The sequence below is a fragment of the Hyla sarda genome, chromosome 1 (genome assembly GCF_029499605.1).
Source record: "Hyla sarda isolate aHylSar1 chromosome 1, aHylSar1.hap1, whole genome shotgun sequence".
Classification (NCBI taxonomy): Eukaryota; Metazoa; Chordata; class Amphibia; order Anura; family Hylidae; genus Hyla; species Hyla sarda.
Window position 1 is genome coordinate 410,915,024 of NC_079189.1, and position 15,412 is coordinate 410,930,435.

Sequence of the window (15,412 nt, forward strand, 5' to 3'; positions counted from 1 at the left end):
ATTAGGTTATAGTTTTCCCACATTAAGCTGGCAATATAGTTCCCCCCACATTAGGCTGGCAGTATAGTTCCCCCCCACATTAGGCTGGCAGTATAGTTCCCCCCACATTAGGCTGGCAGTATAGTTCCACCCACATTAGGCTGGCAGTATAGTTCCCCCCACATTAGGTTGTAGTTCCCGCACATTTAGTTGGCAGTATAGTTCCCCCACATTTAGTTGGCAGTATAGTTCCTCCCACATTTAGTTGGCAGTATAGTTCCTCCCACATTTAGTTGGCAGTATGTTCCCACACGGACATACAGCCTCCAGCCATACAGTGTATGGCTGGAGGCTGTATGCCTGTGTACTGCCCCACTTCAGTGCTCCGACCTCCGGTCTGGCCATAGCAGTAGAGCACCGAACCTGAAATGCCGCTGGTAACACTTACCAAGCTGCTCCGTTGCTATGGGCACACGCACGGGACGTCAGTGACGTCCCAGCGTGCACTACCTCCCGGCGGTCCTTGCGTTTTTAAAGTAAACGCGGGGCTGCAGAGAGTTAACAGGGGCATCCCTGTGCCCCAAAAAAATCTTTAGGGACACAGGGATGTCCTTAGGCAGCGGCGGCAAAAACACCCGGCAGGCCGGATAAATGTCCTCGGTGGGAAGCATGTGGCCCGCGGGCCGTAGTTTTGAGGACCCCTGCTCTACATGATCCATGGAAGTTGACACATCTGCCGCAGCGGCTATTCCAGTACTCCACTTTGAGAGTTGACCGATGTTCAATGGACCCTCTACACCATCCATAGAGGTTGAGACATCTGCCGCAGCTCCTATTCCGGTACTCCACTGAGTGAGAGTTGACCGATGTACAATGGACCCTCTACACCATCCATAGAGGTTGGGACGTCTGCCGCAGCTGCTATTCCGGTACTCCGCTGTAAGTGACAGTTGACCGGGGTACGATAGACCCTCTTCACCATCCATAGAGGTTGGTACATCTGCTGCATCCACGTTTGCAGCTCTGGTACCCTGCTATATGTCGGGGTTGACTGTTGTTTGTTGGGCTCTTTGAATCGCCCATGGAGGATGTGGTGCTTGCCGCATCCACAGCTGCAGCCCTAGTGCTCCTCAGCATGTGGGTGTTGTCGGTGGGTGTCCCTGCATGCTGACAGGTCTCCCGACATCCATGGGAACGCACTTTCTGCCTCTTCCAAGGCTGACTCCCTGGTCAGTTATTACCGGCCTTCCAGTGACTGTGGTTCGCATGTTACCTGCAGTAGCCTACAGAGTGCTCCCCCTCCCCCCCCCCCCCCAGTACTGCTATGGCCAGTACTGCAGTTTCTTACCCCCTTCCACGGGGGGGGGCGGGGGGGTTGGGGGAGTTGGCAGTGTGTCTATCGCTGAGGTGCATTCCTGTCTGGGTTTGCTTCGTGCCGACTCTGGCTCATCCAGCGTATTCATTCCCAACCCCAGGGGAGGCGCTATGGCGGGCGTAGTCAGCCTTCTGCTTCGGCTTATTTATCAGTCTCATTCTACCTTCCAGGGACAGTGTATTAGTGGTCTGCCTACACCCTACTATGGGATGCCTATCATTACTTATACGATCTTGACTCGCCCCTCTGGAGTTGGGGCGGAGTTTGTTGTCCGCTTGTTCACGAGCGGTCTTGCATTTCTCCTGTTCTAGGTGAAGTACTGCCAGTCTTCCATACTCCCCCCTGTGGCCGATTCAGCCATCTCGTTGACCCCTACCGCTACCGGCCTTGAGGTAGCTTAGTGAGGTGTCTATCGTAATTTCAGCCCTTACGCTTTCCCTTCAAGTGGTTGTGTGTCCTTCGGCCTCCCAGTATCGGAGGGTTACCTTCTTTCATTCCTCCTCTTCCTCTGCCTGCCTTCATTCTCCTCCTTTTCTGCGGAGTTTTGTGGCATTTGGCTTAGTTGCGGCTGTTGCTGTCCTAGCTTTCACTTGTTGGTCCTGTTAGGACAGTTCTTATTTTCTTCCCCTCTTCCTCTAGGTGAAATACTGTTGATTCTGGAAAGGTCCATGCCTTGGCTTCTCCAGACCCTTGTGCTGTCCTCTTTCCCTGTTCGGGTAGGTCTTTCTTGGTAGCAGTCCTGGCAGTCCTTGGGCTTCTTTCTGGATGAGCATGCGCTGTTGATCTCTACTCTTACTCTCCAGCAATCCTTTTGCTTGGAGTGTCTCGAGGCCTTCCTCCTTGTGGTCCTTCAGTTTGGGCTGCCCTTGGCTCCCCAGGGTTCCACAACAGTCTCGGCTGTGGCAGGTCACCCTCCCTTTTTTGAGTGTGTGAATTGTTCTATGCTTGCCTGACGGTCTGGGTGGGCGCCGTCTCGCGCCCTGGAGGTGTCATCTGTTACCGCACCTTGTCACTTTAGCTGGGGTACAAAGATAGTGGGGCCATTCTTCGTCAAAGGAAACCTCAAGGCCACTGGATATGAGAAATTGCTACATGATTATGTTCGTCTGGCCTCTCAGTTCGGGTGGTCAACGGTGCTCCTTGCACTAGCCTTCTTTCGGTCTGTTTTTCTTGTGCTCTCGGACCCGGACATAAATTTTTCTTTCTTTGTCCCCTTCTGGTGACTCTGGTTTCCTCCTTTTTATAAGTCTTCTTGCTGGCTGTGCTCAGCTGCCTTTTGCATGTCTTTCTCCCTCCTCAGCCTCTGTCCTTCAGTTGCGACTGGCCTTCTGACAGGACTTTCTCTTGAGTCTCTCCGGCATGTTCTCTTCCCAATTTTGGCCAGGCCTATTTGGTCCTGTGTCTTCTGTCTGGTCTTCGGGGGTGTTTTTCCTCCCTCCTTCCAGGATGGGTTTGGTCCGGCAGGCCTCCGGGACATCCGTTTCTTGCTGTTTTTGGTAGCTCTCGGACCCCAGTCTCACTTTTGGGTCCTAGCTCCCCTTAATGTTTTGTAAGGGATTCCGGGTGGTTGAATTCCAGTTTCCTCTGAGCCTCACCAACTTTCTTGTGGGAAGGGATAGGTCTCTGGTCTGACAGTCTCTGGTCTGACCCTTACTTCTCTTGTGGTTGTTTTTCCCACCCCAGGGACTGCTTTGGGATGTCCCATGGTCTCCTTTGTTCCCCAATGAGACGACCGAGAAAAAGATTTATTTTTTTTTTGTACTCACCATGAAATCTTTCTCGTAGCCTTTATTGGGGAACACAGCACCCACCCATTTTTGGTTCCTGGTCAGGTTGTTGCCTGTTACTTTTGATGTCCTTCGAACGTATCTCCTTTGTTGTTTGCCTTCTCCTTCTGCTTTGTGACAAAACTGATTAGCTTAGTGCCTTTAGGTGGGTATATCCTGCTGGGAGGAGCCGACTTATTTTTTTGCCTAGTGTCAGCCTCCTAGTGGACAGCAGCAGCATAATACATGGTCTCCTGTGTTCCCCAATGAAGGCTACAAGAAAGAGATTTTAGAACACATGTATGCGTTAAGTGGTTGAGCGTTAGTCTTTTAACATTGTTTAGTATCCTTACAGACCATTGTTTGTTTTGATCCAGCTTTAAAGTCATGTGTTACTCCCTTTTAATCTCTCTCTCTTACAACATACTTTCGAAAATAGGGCTATATTCACAGACCCTTTCTTTTCATGTCAAAAACTTCTAGTTTATTTAAATAAAAAAAGTTTTTTCTTTTTTTTACGTTCCAGTCTAAACAGAAGGTGGATGCCTATCATTTACAGCTGCAGAATCTGTTGTATGAAGTTATGCACCTTCAGAAGGAGATCACCAAGTGTCTGGAGTTCAAGTAATACTACAAGATGTTAATTTCTTTTGTGCTAATTTAGAACAAGTACAAACTCTGTGGGGTCTCGTGTAATGATTTTAACTCTGCCTTGTACACAGATCAAAACATGAAGAAATTGATCTTGTAAATGTGGAAGAATTTTATCGTGAGGCTCCTTCAGAGATCAGCAAGCCAGAGATTACATCCAGTGACCCACATCAGCAAACGTTATGCCGTCTGGACTGGGAGCTTGAACAGAGAAAAAGGTTGGAATTAGTTGCCTGCCGCTGATGGTGTTGTAGAGCACCTGGTCTCATACTGTACACATTTTAAGAACCTGTTGTTTTTTTGTTTGTTTGCAATTTATACTTTCTAGCTCATTTCTTTTTTCTAAGCCATCTTAATATTGTTTGAAAGCAATGCCATATTTTTATCTTGCCTCTTTAGGTTAGCGGAGAAATATAAAGAGAGTTTGGCTAGTAAGGAGAAGATCCTAAAGGAAATTGAAGTTAAGAAAGAATATCTGAACAGTCTCCAGCCCCAGCTTCAAAGCATTATGCAGGTAATTTTCTTTAGGATTTTTTGGAAAGTGTTTTCTTGGCCCCCCTAAAATGTGTAAGTAGGCAACTATGTTAAAAAATTAAATACTGTACTCAACCTTCATCTGGTCGTAACACCTGTTTCCAACAGTGGAATTGTTGCAGTGACTTCCCTGTATACTGAACATGTGAATGGCCTCAAAGGGTGCTCTGCCTCTAGACAGTTATCCCCTAGCCAAAGAATAGGGAATATGATGTCTGATTGCGAGGGCTCCCAGCGGCTGGACCCCCTTCCGATAATTTAACAACTTCTGCCTCTGTCTCAATATTTAGATTTACTGACTACAAATTAGCATACACAGCACTGCTCTGTTAGTGCCAGCATTTATGTGATATCAGAATGTATTACAGAACAGTAAGTATAAACTTTTTCTTGTAAATATGAAGTATTTTCTTTCCTCAGGCTTCCTTACCGGTACAGGAATACTTATCAATGCCATTTGATTGTATGCACAAACAGTATGAGACAGCACGACATCTACCTGCACCTCTGTATGTGCTCTTTGTTCAGGCTGGCGCCTACAGCCAGGCGTGTGGTAAGTATTTATTTTTGCTAAAGCTTTTTACTGTGATTTCAATTTACAAAATTCAAATAATGCTTTAGAGCAGGGCCCTTACTATATAATGATATGTTTACTTGCCATTTTACTGGTTGGCATGCCAGAACAATAGTCCATCTTAGGAAAGACAGACTTGCCATTTTACAATTTGATATATTATAGATTAATTTATGCAGAATAACTTTACAATTGCATGTTATTAAAAAATATGCTTCTTTCTATTTAATTTTCCACTTTGAAGAAATGACCACTAGGGGTCTCCCTACCAGTCCTGGCAGCAAGCATTTCAGACTCATGCTGGAGTCCTAAACACTACGAGCTGCCAGTCTGCTTTGTTCACAAAGGAGAACACTCAGAGCTGCCAGCCTGCTTTGTTCACAGCCTGTTTGGCTGTGAACAAAGCAGGCTGGCAGCTCTGAGTGTTTAGGACTCCAGCATGAGTCAGAAATGCTTGCTGACAGGACTGATCGGGAAAAATACAATAGAAAGAAGCATATTTTTCATTAACATGCTATTGGAAAGTTATTCAACATTCATTAATCTAAAATATATCAAAATTTTATTTGATGAGAGGTACCCTTTAACACTAATGGGTAAAGTAACAGTATCTGACAATGGGCATAGCAGTGTCTTTTCTTTGTCTCTAGTATTCTACTTTTACACAGGTGTCTCCTGCTGCAGCTGTTTATAGCAATGTTGCACATTACTTCATCATTGAGGTGACTGTTTTGGTTACATAGGTTAAAATTACTTTTGAGAAATGACAAGATACTTTCAGTGAGATCCCATGAATGACCAGGCTGCTGGCATTTCATTCATGAGATTGGTAATTAGTAGTTGCATGCAGTTGTTTTCACATTATTATGATAGTTCATTATACTTGTCAATAGGAAGAAAAAACTCATCAGAAGTGAGCTATTAACCCCTTCCCCTAGCATGCCTTTTAGGCTTAAAGGGGTATTCCGGCCATAGACGTCTTATCCCCTATCCAAAGTGCAGCACCCACATTCTATGCCGAGCTGCTGCTTCAGTCTTGGAAACCTCTGTGTTTCCGAGACTGGAGACGTGACGTCATGCCACGTCCCCTCCATTTATGTCTATGGGAGGGGGCATGACAGCCAGCTACTAGCAGCAGCTGCTCGCTTACATTCAGTAGTAAAGGACAGTGATCCCTCTGTTCAGTCATTAGCCCCTTAAGTGCCGTGGTTGCTGTTTCTCTGACAATTCACCACCCCTGCACATGTATAGGGATGTACGATTGGTTTGTTTCAACGTCAGACCTCTTCACACCTGCTCCGCACAGGTCTAGCTCGATCTGCTGCTAGAGCCTGCTGAGCCAGGCCATACCAGATGATCACTGATAACATGGAGTAATGCTGTATGGATGAAAAAATAAGTTATGGCTCTTAAAAGGTGAGAAGGAAAAACGAAAAATAAAAAAAAAATGGAAACTTGCTGCTTCCTCAAGGCCAAAATGGGCTGTGTTCTTAAGGGGTTAAACTACCTGGAGCAGAAGTTTTTCTGCTATTGGTAGATTTCTCTGCTCTTGGGAGAGCTGCTAAAGCGTATTGTAGTCCCGCTCTAAAACACGGCAGGCTAGAATATGTATGTATTATAACCTCAGTAAAAAGGCATATCGGCGGTCATTAAGAGGTAATATTTTCAATATATGCTGGTTTGTCATCTTTGACTTCTTTGGGCTTTGGTATATGATTATTATTATTTTTAAAAAGAATTGTCTGGCATAAATGAAAGGGGATCGTCATTACCCTAATACTCAGATTAGCCACCTAGGTCGGCCTTTAGTTAGGCTTTGTTCCCTCTATTGATCAGAATTAGAGATGAATGTACTAATCGTACGAATGGCCGATCTGAATCTCAAGCAGTGGCAGTAGATCCATTTTTGCCTAGATAACTGTTTCTACTTGCAAGTTCTCTGGAATCTTAATACTTGGAAACCTAAACAATTTCTAGACAAAATTATTCGAGTGCATCTGTTTCTGATTCATACTATACCTTACCTGGATATCTCCTCCTAGCTGTCCCATCATACATTCTCTGGCCTCTTTTTTTTTTTTTCTTAATTTGTGTTCCTTTCTCTGTACCTGTTTTCTCTCTTGTCCTGATGTCAGCTCACATGAAGAACTACTCCCAGCCCTATAGGCAGGGTGAGTATATGTCTTCCATTTACCCCTGTCACAATACACCTATGTCGTAAATTGCAGACACGCAGCCTTTGCTTAAGGTATCAAGAAAGCTTCTGGCTATGATCACAAACCCAGGGTGTTGTAGTAACCCGGTCTCATGGTGTCTTTTTGTTTTGTCTTATGTGCTGACTATTGGGCTCTGCTTTCTTAAAATGGACTTGCAGCCTGGGCTTTAATGCATTAACATTTATGTTTGCATAGATCATGCATGATAAAAAATTGTTGAATTCATTTTATCTTGACAAAATCAATGTTGTGTGTTCTTATATAAAAATGTATATTGCTCCTTGATATGTTAGTAGATCCACATCTACATTATTGATTTCATATCTTGCATTAAATGACACTTATTTACACATGCATTCACTATGATCTACAACATAGTGGGTGAGAACACAGCATGTGGTGTGTGTTTTTTTTTTTTTTTGTTTTTGTTTTTTTTCCTTTTTCATCCTTCTTTCCTGTTATAATTAGAACAATACATTTTTCCAACTTGTTTTGTAGACAAAAAGCTTTTAGTCAGCATTGAAGGAAGTGTTGAAGAAGCAAAAGCCTTATTCAAACCACCTGAGGATTCCCAAGGTAAGTAAAATAACTTGAAATATGTATGGCTTTTCTAGCCATAAAAGAAAATGGCTATAAAGAAACACCCCAGTATCTTGCCTAATGTATTCTTATGAGCTTGTATGAAATTACATGTATACAGACATTTATACACGCGATATGTAGTGATTATCACATGCAAAACCAAAAATCAGGGAGCTCTACAAAGACCGAAAAGACCCAAAACCAAGGATACTGTGTTACACACTACCCTATGTGCCTAATTTTTTCTTCTCAGTCCAATTATCACATGCAGTTTTGAAGTATGACATCATGTCAAGTTGCCATGGTGCCCCAGTCTTAGGTATGTCTTGACCAGTTATTTAAATATATCTTAACATACTTAAGATCAGAAAAACAATAGATGAGAGGTTTTACCTGTTTAATTGCTTAAATAGATGGAGAAATAATTATTGAAACTGGTGTAAATGTACGTCCTGGTGCTCTGGTATTTAACGCACCAGGACATACATGACCTGTACATGACCGCGAGCACCGGAGTGGTGCTTGTGTCATGCGCGACAGGTTCCGGCTGCTATCAGCAGTCGCGCTGCTGTGCGCCATTAACCCCTCAGATGCTGTGATCAATACAGATCACGTAATCTGCGGCAGTGTGGTCGGTAAAATGGATGATCGGATCGCCCTACCAGGGTGCCACCACGGGGATCGGATCGTCCAGCATGGCGGCCGGAGGTCCCCTCAACTGCCTCGATAGAGCAAACCAGAGCAGATGATCGCCCATAACACTGATGAGACTATAAAAATAAAAAAAAATCCCCTCCCCCAATGTAAATCAGCACTTTTTCCCATTTTGCCCCCAGAAAGTGTAAAAATAAATAAGTTATTAAGCACATTTGGTATCGCCATGTGCGTAAATGTCCGAACTATCAAAATATAATGTTATTGATCCCGTGCGGTGAACGACGTAAACATAAAAAAAGTCCAAAATTGCTGCTTAAATATATATTTAAATAAAAGTTTAATATATGCAAATGTGGTATCCATAAAAATTACAGATCACGGCGCAAAAAATGAGCCCTCATACTGCCGCTTATTACGGAAAAATGTAAAAGTTATAGGTCGTCAAAATAGAGGGATTTTAAACACACTAATTTGGTTAAAAAAGTTTGAGATTTTTTTAAAGCGGTACAATAATAGAAAAGTATATGATCATGGGTATCATTTTTATGGTATTGACTCTCAGAATAAAGAAAACATGTCACTTTTACCGTAAATTGTACAGCGTGAAAACGAAACCTTCCAAAATTTGCTAAATTGATGTTTTCTTTTCAATTTCCCCACACATAGTATTTTTTTTTTTTTAAATTGTGCAATACATCTTATGGTAAAATGAGTGATGAAAGTCACCATAAATGAATATTACTAGTGTATCAAAAAGAGACATATCACTAAGACTTAACCTTTAATGAATTGCTTAAAAAGAATCCAAAAGGGGTCCCGAACCATCAAAAAACACACACATGCGCAAACATAATAGAAAGTACCTTTTCTCAACCTCTTGCCCAGCACCCCCAATCAGGGTCTAGGCCTAGAACATGTAACAAATGAAAAACACAACTATGATAATGCAGCAACAAGATGCACTTGCTCGACCGGTCCAGATGACAAACTATTAATTTTATTATAATTTTTAAACACAGGCAAAAAGTATGTTGATTACAATCACTTGACTAAAGGTAGGCTATAGGTAAAGGAGGGGAGGGGACTAATAGGAGTGATGGTTGACAATATGATGCGGTTGGCTACTACCTTGCAGTCACCCTAATACACCCTCTCTCTAAACCTATCCCTAGGCGGAGTTAACGCCCTAATAAGGGCGGCCCCGCTCAGGAACCTTGTCCTAATCTGTTCCTATACACCCTACGGTAGAGGATAAGTAGGAAGGAGGCTCTCGGTCTCACTGGGGTACCCTGAGTAGCTATTGGGAAAGGGAAGAATAGCCTGAGTAAACACAAAAAATAGTGTACGAAAAGAGTACACCAGTGAGCATCCACAATATGTAGGTAAAACCGCTATGCAGTACACCAGAAGTGATATATGCTCAAGGAATAAAAAATATATACATAAATCTGTTACAGCGTGCAGACAGGTAGGTCAAATAATTACCCTAAGATGACAATTAAGTAATAATGGCTAGGTATTCGGGTGGTGATGTTATATAAAGATATTAACACCCTATAGTCAAAAAACATATACCTGCACTAGCCTTGCAATCCAAGGTATAGCAAAGATGCTATAGCCAAACCATACCAAACTGCCTGATAAGTCAGTTACAGCATAGCGTTTACACCCTAGTCAGTGAGTGACTAAAATAAAGCATAAATTATACTTCTCAATCATTTAGACCAGTATGCAAGAGAAATATTGAGGTGTCCTAACATGAGTGATGTCATTACAAAGGACAACTGGTTGCGCATAAATCAAGCCCTCATACTCGTCTGTGGATGGAAATTTAAGTTAGGATTTTTTGAAGGCGAGGAGGAAAAAATGAAAATGCTAAGGCTGCTTTCACACTATAAAGTTCTTCCGTTTAAAGATCCGTTATGAAATTCCGTTCTAAAGTCTTTTATAACGGACCCTTAAACTTTCGTTAATAAATCCCATTAAAGTCTATGGGATTTTTTAATCTTCCGTTTGTACCTTTTTTGTTCCGTTAAACTAACGTCCGTTAGTTATAACGGAAGAATAGAACGGACATGCAGTATTTTTTTTCCGTTTATAATTAACGGATCATTGAACGTCCGTTAATTATTAACATTGAAGCCTATGGCGTAACGGACGTTACAAAATACACCCGTTATTGTCCGTTAATTTAATGTCCGTTATTGCTACTGAGCATGCTCAGTAGAGACTTCACACTCCTGAAATCACATGGGAAAGTTGAGTAGTGCTCACACCCCCTGTCACACCCCCTCTACTTTCTGGTCAGGCAGCAGGAGGCAGCAGTAGGAGTCTGTTCTGGGTATCCGTATTCATCCGCCGCCATCCGCCTGATAGCACCCCTGATAGCACTTCAACAGCGCTCTATTAACAGCCCAAGAACCAGAGCAGTGCACCCTCCTGCACCCCCGCTCCAGGAGGCAGAGTAGTGCACCCTCCTGCACCCCCCCCCCCCCTTCCAGGAGGCAGAGTAGTGCACCCCCCCCCTCCAGGAGGCAGAGTAGTGCACCCACCTGCACCCCCCCCCCCCCTCCAGGAGGCAGAGTAGTGCACCCTGCTGCCCCCCCCCCCCCCTCCAGGAGGCAGAGTAGTGCACCCTCCTGCACCCCCCCCCCCTCCAGGAGGCAGAGTAGTTCACCCTGCTGCCCCCCCCCCCCCCCCCCTCCCGGAGGCAGAGTAGTGCACCCTCCTGCACCCCCATCCCTCCAGGAGGCAGAGTAAAGCACCCCCCCCCCCTCCAGGAGGCAGAGTAGTGCACCCTCCTGCACCCCCCCCCCCCCCTCCAGGAGGCAGAGTGGTGCACCCTATGCACCCCCCCCCCCCCCCTCCAGGAGGCAGAGTAGTGCACCTTCCTGCACCCCCCCCCCCTCTCTCTCCAGGAGGCAGAGTAGTGCACCCTCCTGCACCCCCCCCCCCCCTCCAGGAGGCAGAGTGGTGCACCCTATGCACCCCCCCCCCCCCCTCCAGGAGGCAGAGTAGTGCACCTTCCTGCACCCCCCCCCCCCCCCTCTCTCTCCAGGAGGCAGAGTAGTGCACCCTCATGCACGCCCTCCCCCCCACCACGATAGTCTGATAGCAAGCAAAGCAACTGATAGTACTCTCCCTCTCAATGCTGAAATGCAGACGGCGGCAGGATCATTGTGGCATCCTTTTATACCCTCCCCTTCAGGTAGGAGGAGGAGCTTCAGCTGTTGCAAGGTGTGCAGGTAGGGAGAGGTCAAACAAAGGTGAATATAACGGACGTTAATAATAAGGTATTAACGGATAACGAATAAACATTTATCCGTTTAATTAACGGACGTTAGAAATCTATTCATCCGTTATAATCGTTTTATTCATCCGTTATATAACGTCCGTTAAATCAGTATAGAATTGAATATAACGGATGTTTTATAACGGATTTATGAGCCATAGTGTGAAAGTAGCCTAAAATAAAATTGTCTGCATCCTTAAGGCCAAAATGGGCTGCGTCCTTAAGGGGTTAAACAAACAATGCTGCTCTCTTTCTTTTAGATGATGAAAGTGATTCTGATGCAGAGGAGGAGCAAACAACAGTAAGTTAACTTATTTTACATTTTTACCTTGGATACTGATCATTTTCCTGATCTTATAGGTTATATTTGGATCATTTAGTCCAATTTACTGTTTAACTGATTGAATATGTACAGTGCCTCGCATAAGTATTCAGCACTTGGACATTGAACATCATAATAACTTCATGCATCATTTTGTTGTAGAAGAGCAGTACATAGAAAGTGCAGGGGAGGGATCTACAAATGTGTATAGGGGCATACAGGAAGTAACAACCTGTTTCACACTGATTGGCTCTTCTTCTGGCCTTTGAAATGTGGCTGCTGTAAAGTATCTCTCTAAATGCTGTTGACGGCAGCTCATCCAAGTTGGCTGCCCCATAATAATGTGCAGAAAGCAGAATTAAAATTTTTTACAACCAGTAACAATATCTGGTGTTAATAATGGAAAAAAAAAATGATACACTTCCTTTCATGTCAGAAAAAAACGTGTTTACTCCACATAGTAATTGTGTAAATTTAAAGGGGTTATCTGGAAAACAAACGTTTATATGTTCCTGGGGGTAAAAAAACCGAAACAACTTACCTTCCTTGATATCTTCGCAGCTCTAGCTGTGACGTCTTTTGGTCCCATGCTTGTCCTTTTTCTTCCTACTTCCAAGATGGACTCTTCTATGCAGTGATAGCCTGCTAAGCTACTGGGGTGTCTCAGAAGTAGGAAGAAGAGTGGCATAGGAACAGAAGATGTCACAGCGGGAACTGTGGGGGACCCACAGTATCTAATTTTATTTTTTGTCATCCCTCCCCCAGCAGAAGTTCCCCAAACCTGCTGGTTAGAAAGACCGTATGTTATTAGAGTTTTCTGTTTAAAGTCACATAAGCTGTTAAGTGCAGCCTGTTGTATTGCTAATGCTTGTCAGTGGAGATTGCATAAATGAATACTTAATTTTGTCTCTGAATATATTGATCCCCATAGAATTTAAAAATGATTTAAATCCTACATAAAATGTAATACACAAAATGTAAAGGGGAACTCCTGTACTTAACTTATCTCCTATGCACAAGATAGGGATAAGTATCTGATTGTGGGGGGTCCAACCACTAGGACCCACACGATCTCCTACCTGGCGCCCCAGCTCTCCCGATGCACTTAGTGGCTACTGGCTTGGTGAGCCTTGACGGTGATCATGGCAGTGGGCACCCTATTAGCAGCAAAATTTCCACACTGTCACTGGGGTTGAGCCAATAATGTACGTTAGACTGTTGCACCATGTACTGCAGCACTTCTTAAAATACCAAATTAAGTTGTTCAACAATCCTAATATAAAATAAAAAGGGTTATTCCCATCTCCAACATGTATGGCACTCAGTGGGTTGTTTTATGTAGTTTGGGTTACTCCCATAGGGATTCATGGAAGTTGCATGTACAGCGCAGCACCACAAGCTCTGGTTTTTCCAGAACTCTTCAATTTATGAAACCGCATAGCTTGCAGTGCTTCATTGTATATGCCGTAAACAGTGATAATGGGGGATAACCCTAAAATGTAGTAGTTCTCTCCTTGAAAACTTCTTTTCATGTGTGCTATTGGGGCATCATAGAGCTAGATCCCCTCTTAAATCCAGAAAGGAAATCCACTATCAGACAGCAAATCTCCGTGCGTAATAAGTGAATAGAATAACTCTTTCCCCACAATATCAACATGTGATGAGAAACAGTCTTCAAACAATCAGCACAGGTTATCCTGGAAAATACAGTAACTTACAGTTATACAGGATCAATAAATTTATCCCCTATCCGCATAAGTGTCTTATTGCGGGGGGGCCGACCTCTGGGACTCTCCCGTGATCTCCTGTGTATCGTCCCGCTCTCCTCATAAAGGGAAGTGCCCTCTCCATGCATCTTTATGGGAAACTCGTATATATAGTGTTTGGGTATCTCTGGCTCTCCTATAAAGATGCATGAATGGGGCATGTGGGCCACAGCTTTATGCCATGGTTGGCACACTGCATTCATGCAGAGAGCCAGGGCTCCGGGCAGGTCGGACCCCCAGTGATCTGACGCTTATCCCCTATCCTGGTGAGTACCTCTTTAAATCTAGGTCCACCCATAAGAATTTTTTTCTATTTTTAAAGAAACGTCGGCGTCCAACACTTGGTGTGCAACTAGATGATAAAAGGAAGGAGATGTTAAAGAGGCATCCGCTCTGTGTTTCCCTCATAGTGAAGTGCAAAGGTAATTTAGCATTAGCCTATGTGTGACAGTAGGATATCTTTTAGCTGGTAAAAAAAAGATTCATTGTAGAATTCTTTCTTCTTTCCTTCCTCTTATTTACAGATAACAGCTCATTAAATCTTACATTCTACTTCCTTATGAACCTCAACATAATCACTGTAAAGGCAAAAGTCGTGCCAGGTTCTGAGCTGGCAAGTTCTATCAATGCTGGGTAAGCATGAAACATATTACATGCATTAGTTAGATAAATAAGTTATGTTTTTCTAATTTGTTAATCTCTAATATAATTTTCCATCATATCTCTTTTATCAAGTGAGCTGATCAACACGGACACAGTTCTTAGCGGCCTCTACCCTGGGGATGATGGAAAGAAGACTCCAAACCCAGCTAACCAGTATCAGTTTGATAAAGTGGGGTAAGTTATTCTTACATGTCCTATGTGCTTTTTTTATGCTTTCCCTTTTCTATTTTCTATTTCTATTTTATGTAGGTTTGTTTTAATACTGGTCTGAAATTGTATGGCATTATCTCTTCCTGAATAATATTTCACATTGGATACTGTCTTTATAAGTTTTTGTCATAACATTAGTGTATTGACTAGATGTCACATGTTCATTGTGTGTTCCACCATCTTTCATATATTTAAACTTTTATTTCCCAGTCGTTCTTCATTGGGGGACACCTTACTGATGGGTATATGCTCTTGCCACTAGGAGGAGCTGACACTAGGAAAAAAAAGTTGTCTCCTCCCTGGCCGGATATACCTGCCCACCTGTAGTGAGGTAATCAGTTTTAGCTAGCTGTCAGCTAGGAGGCAAGACACCGGCCTGGGAGCTCCCCAGACCTTGTCTTTTTTTGCTATTAAGAGCTGTTTAGTTAGATTCTTCCCTTTTTGTTTCTTTTTTCAGGTGGGGGTTCAGGAGCATGGCGCTACCTATTCCCCCATATGCGGCTATGGGGTACAGGACATAAAATACAAATGCACCGTTAACCCCTTTCCGCCAGCGGCCAGCACCTGGGGTTGTACCTAGGGTCCGGGTCCCCCTATTTTCCCTGCTCGACTTGGACTGTAGTAGCATGACGTGATGCAGGTGACTAAAAAGCTGGCTGAAGACATCTTAGGTGAGTATAATCCCCCCTCCCTCTCCCCGTGGGACTCTATCCTTTATTGGGGGTTCTTATGGACTCTGTCCTTTATTGGGGGTTCATAATCGGGCTCCCTCAGGTCTCCTGGGGGGCTTTGTTTTGTGCATACTAGGTCCTGTGGAGGACAGCC

The 15,412-nt window shown here is 43.9% G+C and overlaps 1 protein-coding gene across 8 annotated transcripts in view; it reads left to right on the top strand.

The window, feature by feature from the left end:
- The window catches only part of THOC5 (THO complex subunit 5), a 50,368-nt gene that overhangs the window by 10,342 nt on the left and 24,614 nt on the right, over positions 1–15,412 (top strand). For 2 of the 8 annotated variants that reach the window (XM_056528700.1, XM_056528701.1), the window contains exons 5-15: positions 3,647–3,744; positions 3,843–3,989; positions 4,171–4,285; positions 4,726–4,858; positions 7,015–7,050; positions 7,594–7,671; positions 7,931–7,996; positions 11,887–11,927; positions 14,037–14,136; positions 14,239–14,347; positions 14,450–14,551. In XM_056528700.1, coding sequence (XP_056384675.1) covers positions 3,647–3,744; positions 3,843–3,989; positions 4,171–4,285; positions 4,726–4,858; positions 7,015–7,050; positions 7,594–7,671; positions 7,931–7,996; positions 11,887–11,927; positions 14,037–14,136; positions 14,239–14,347; positions 14,450–14,551 — 1,025 coding nt within the window. The remainder of the gene's footprint in view (positions 1–3,646; positions 3,745–3,842; positions 3,990–4,170; positions 4,286–4,725; positions 4,859–7,014; positions 7,051–7,593; positions 7,672–7,930; positions 7,997–11,886; positions 11,928–14,036; positions 14,137–14,238; positions 14,348–14,449; positions 14,552–15,412) is intronic. The other 6 variants (XM_056528702.1, XM_056528705.1, XM_056528704.1 and 3 more) reach the window with 6 other exon arrangements.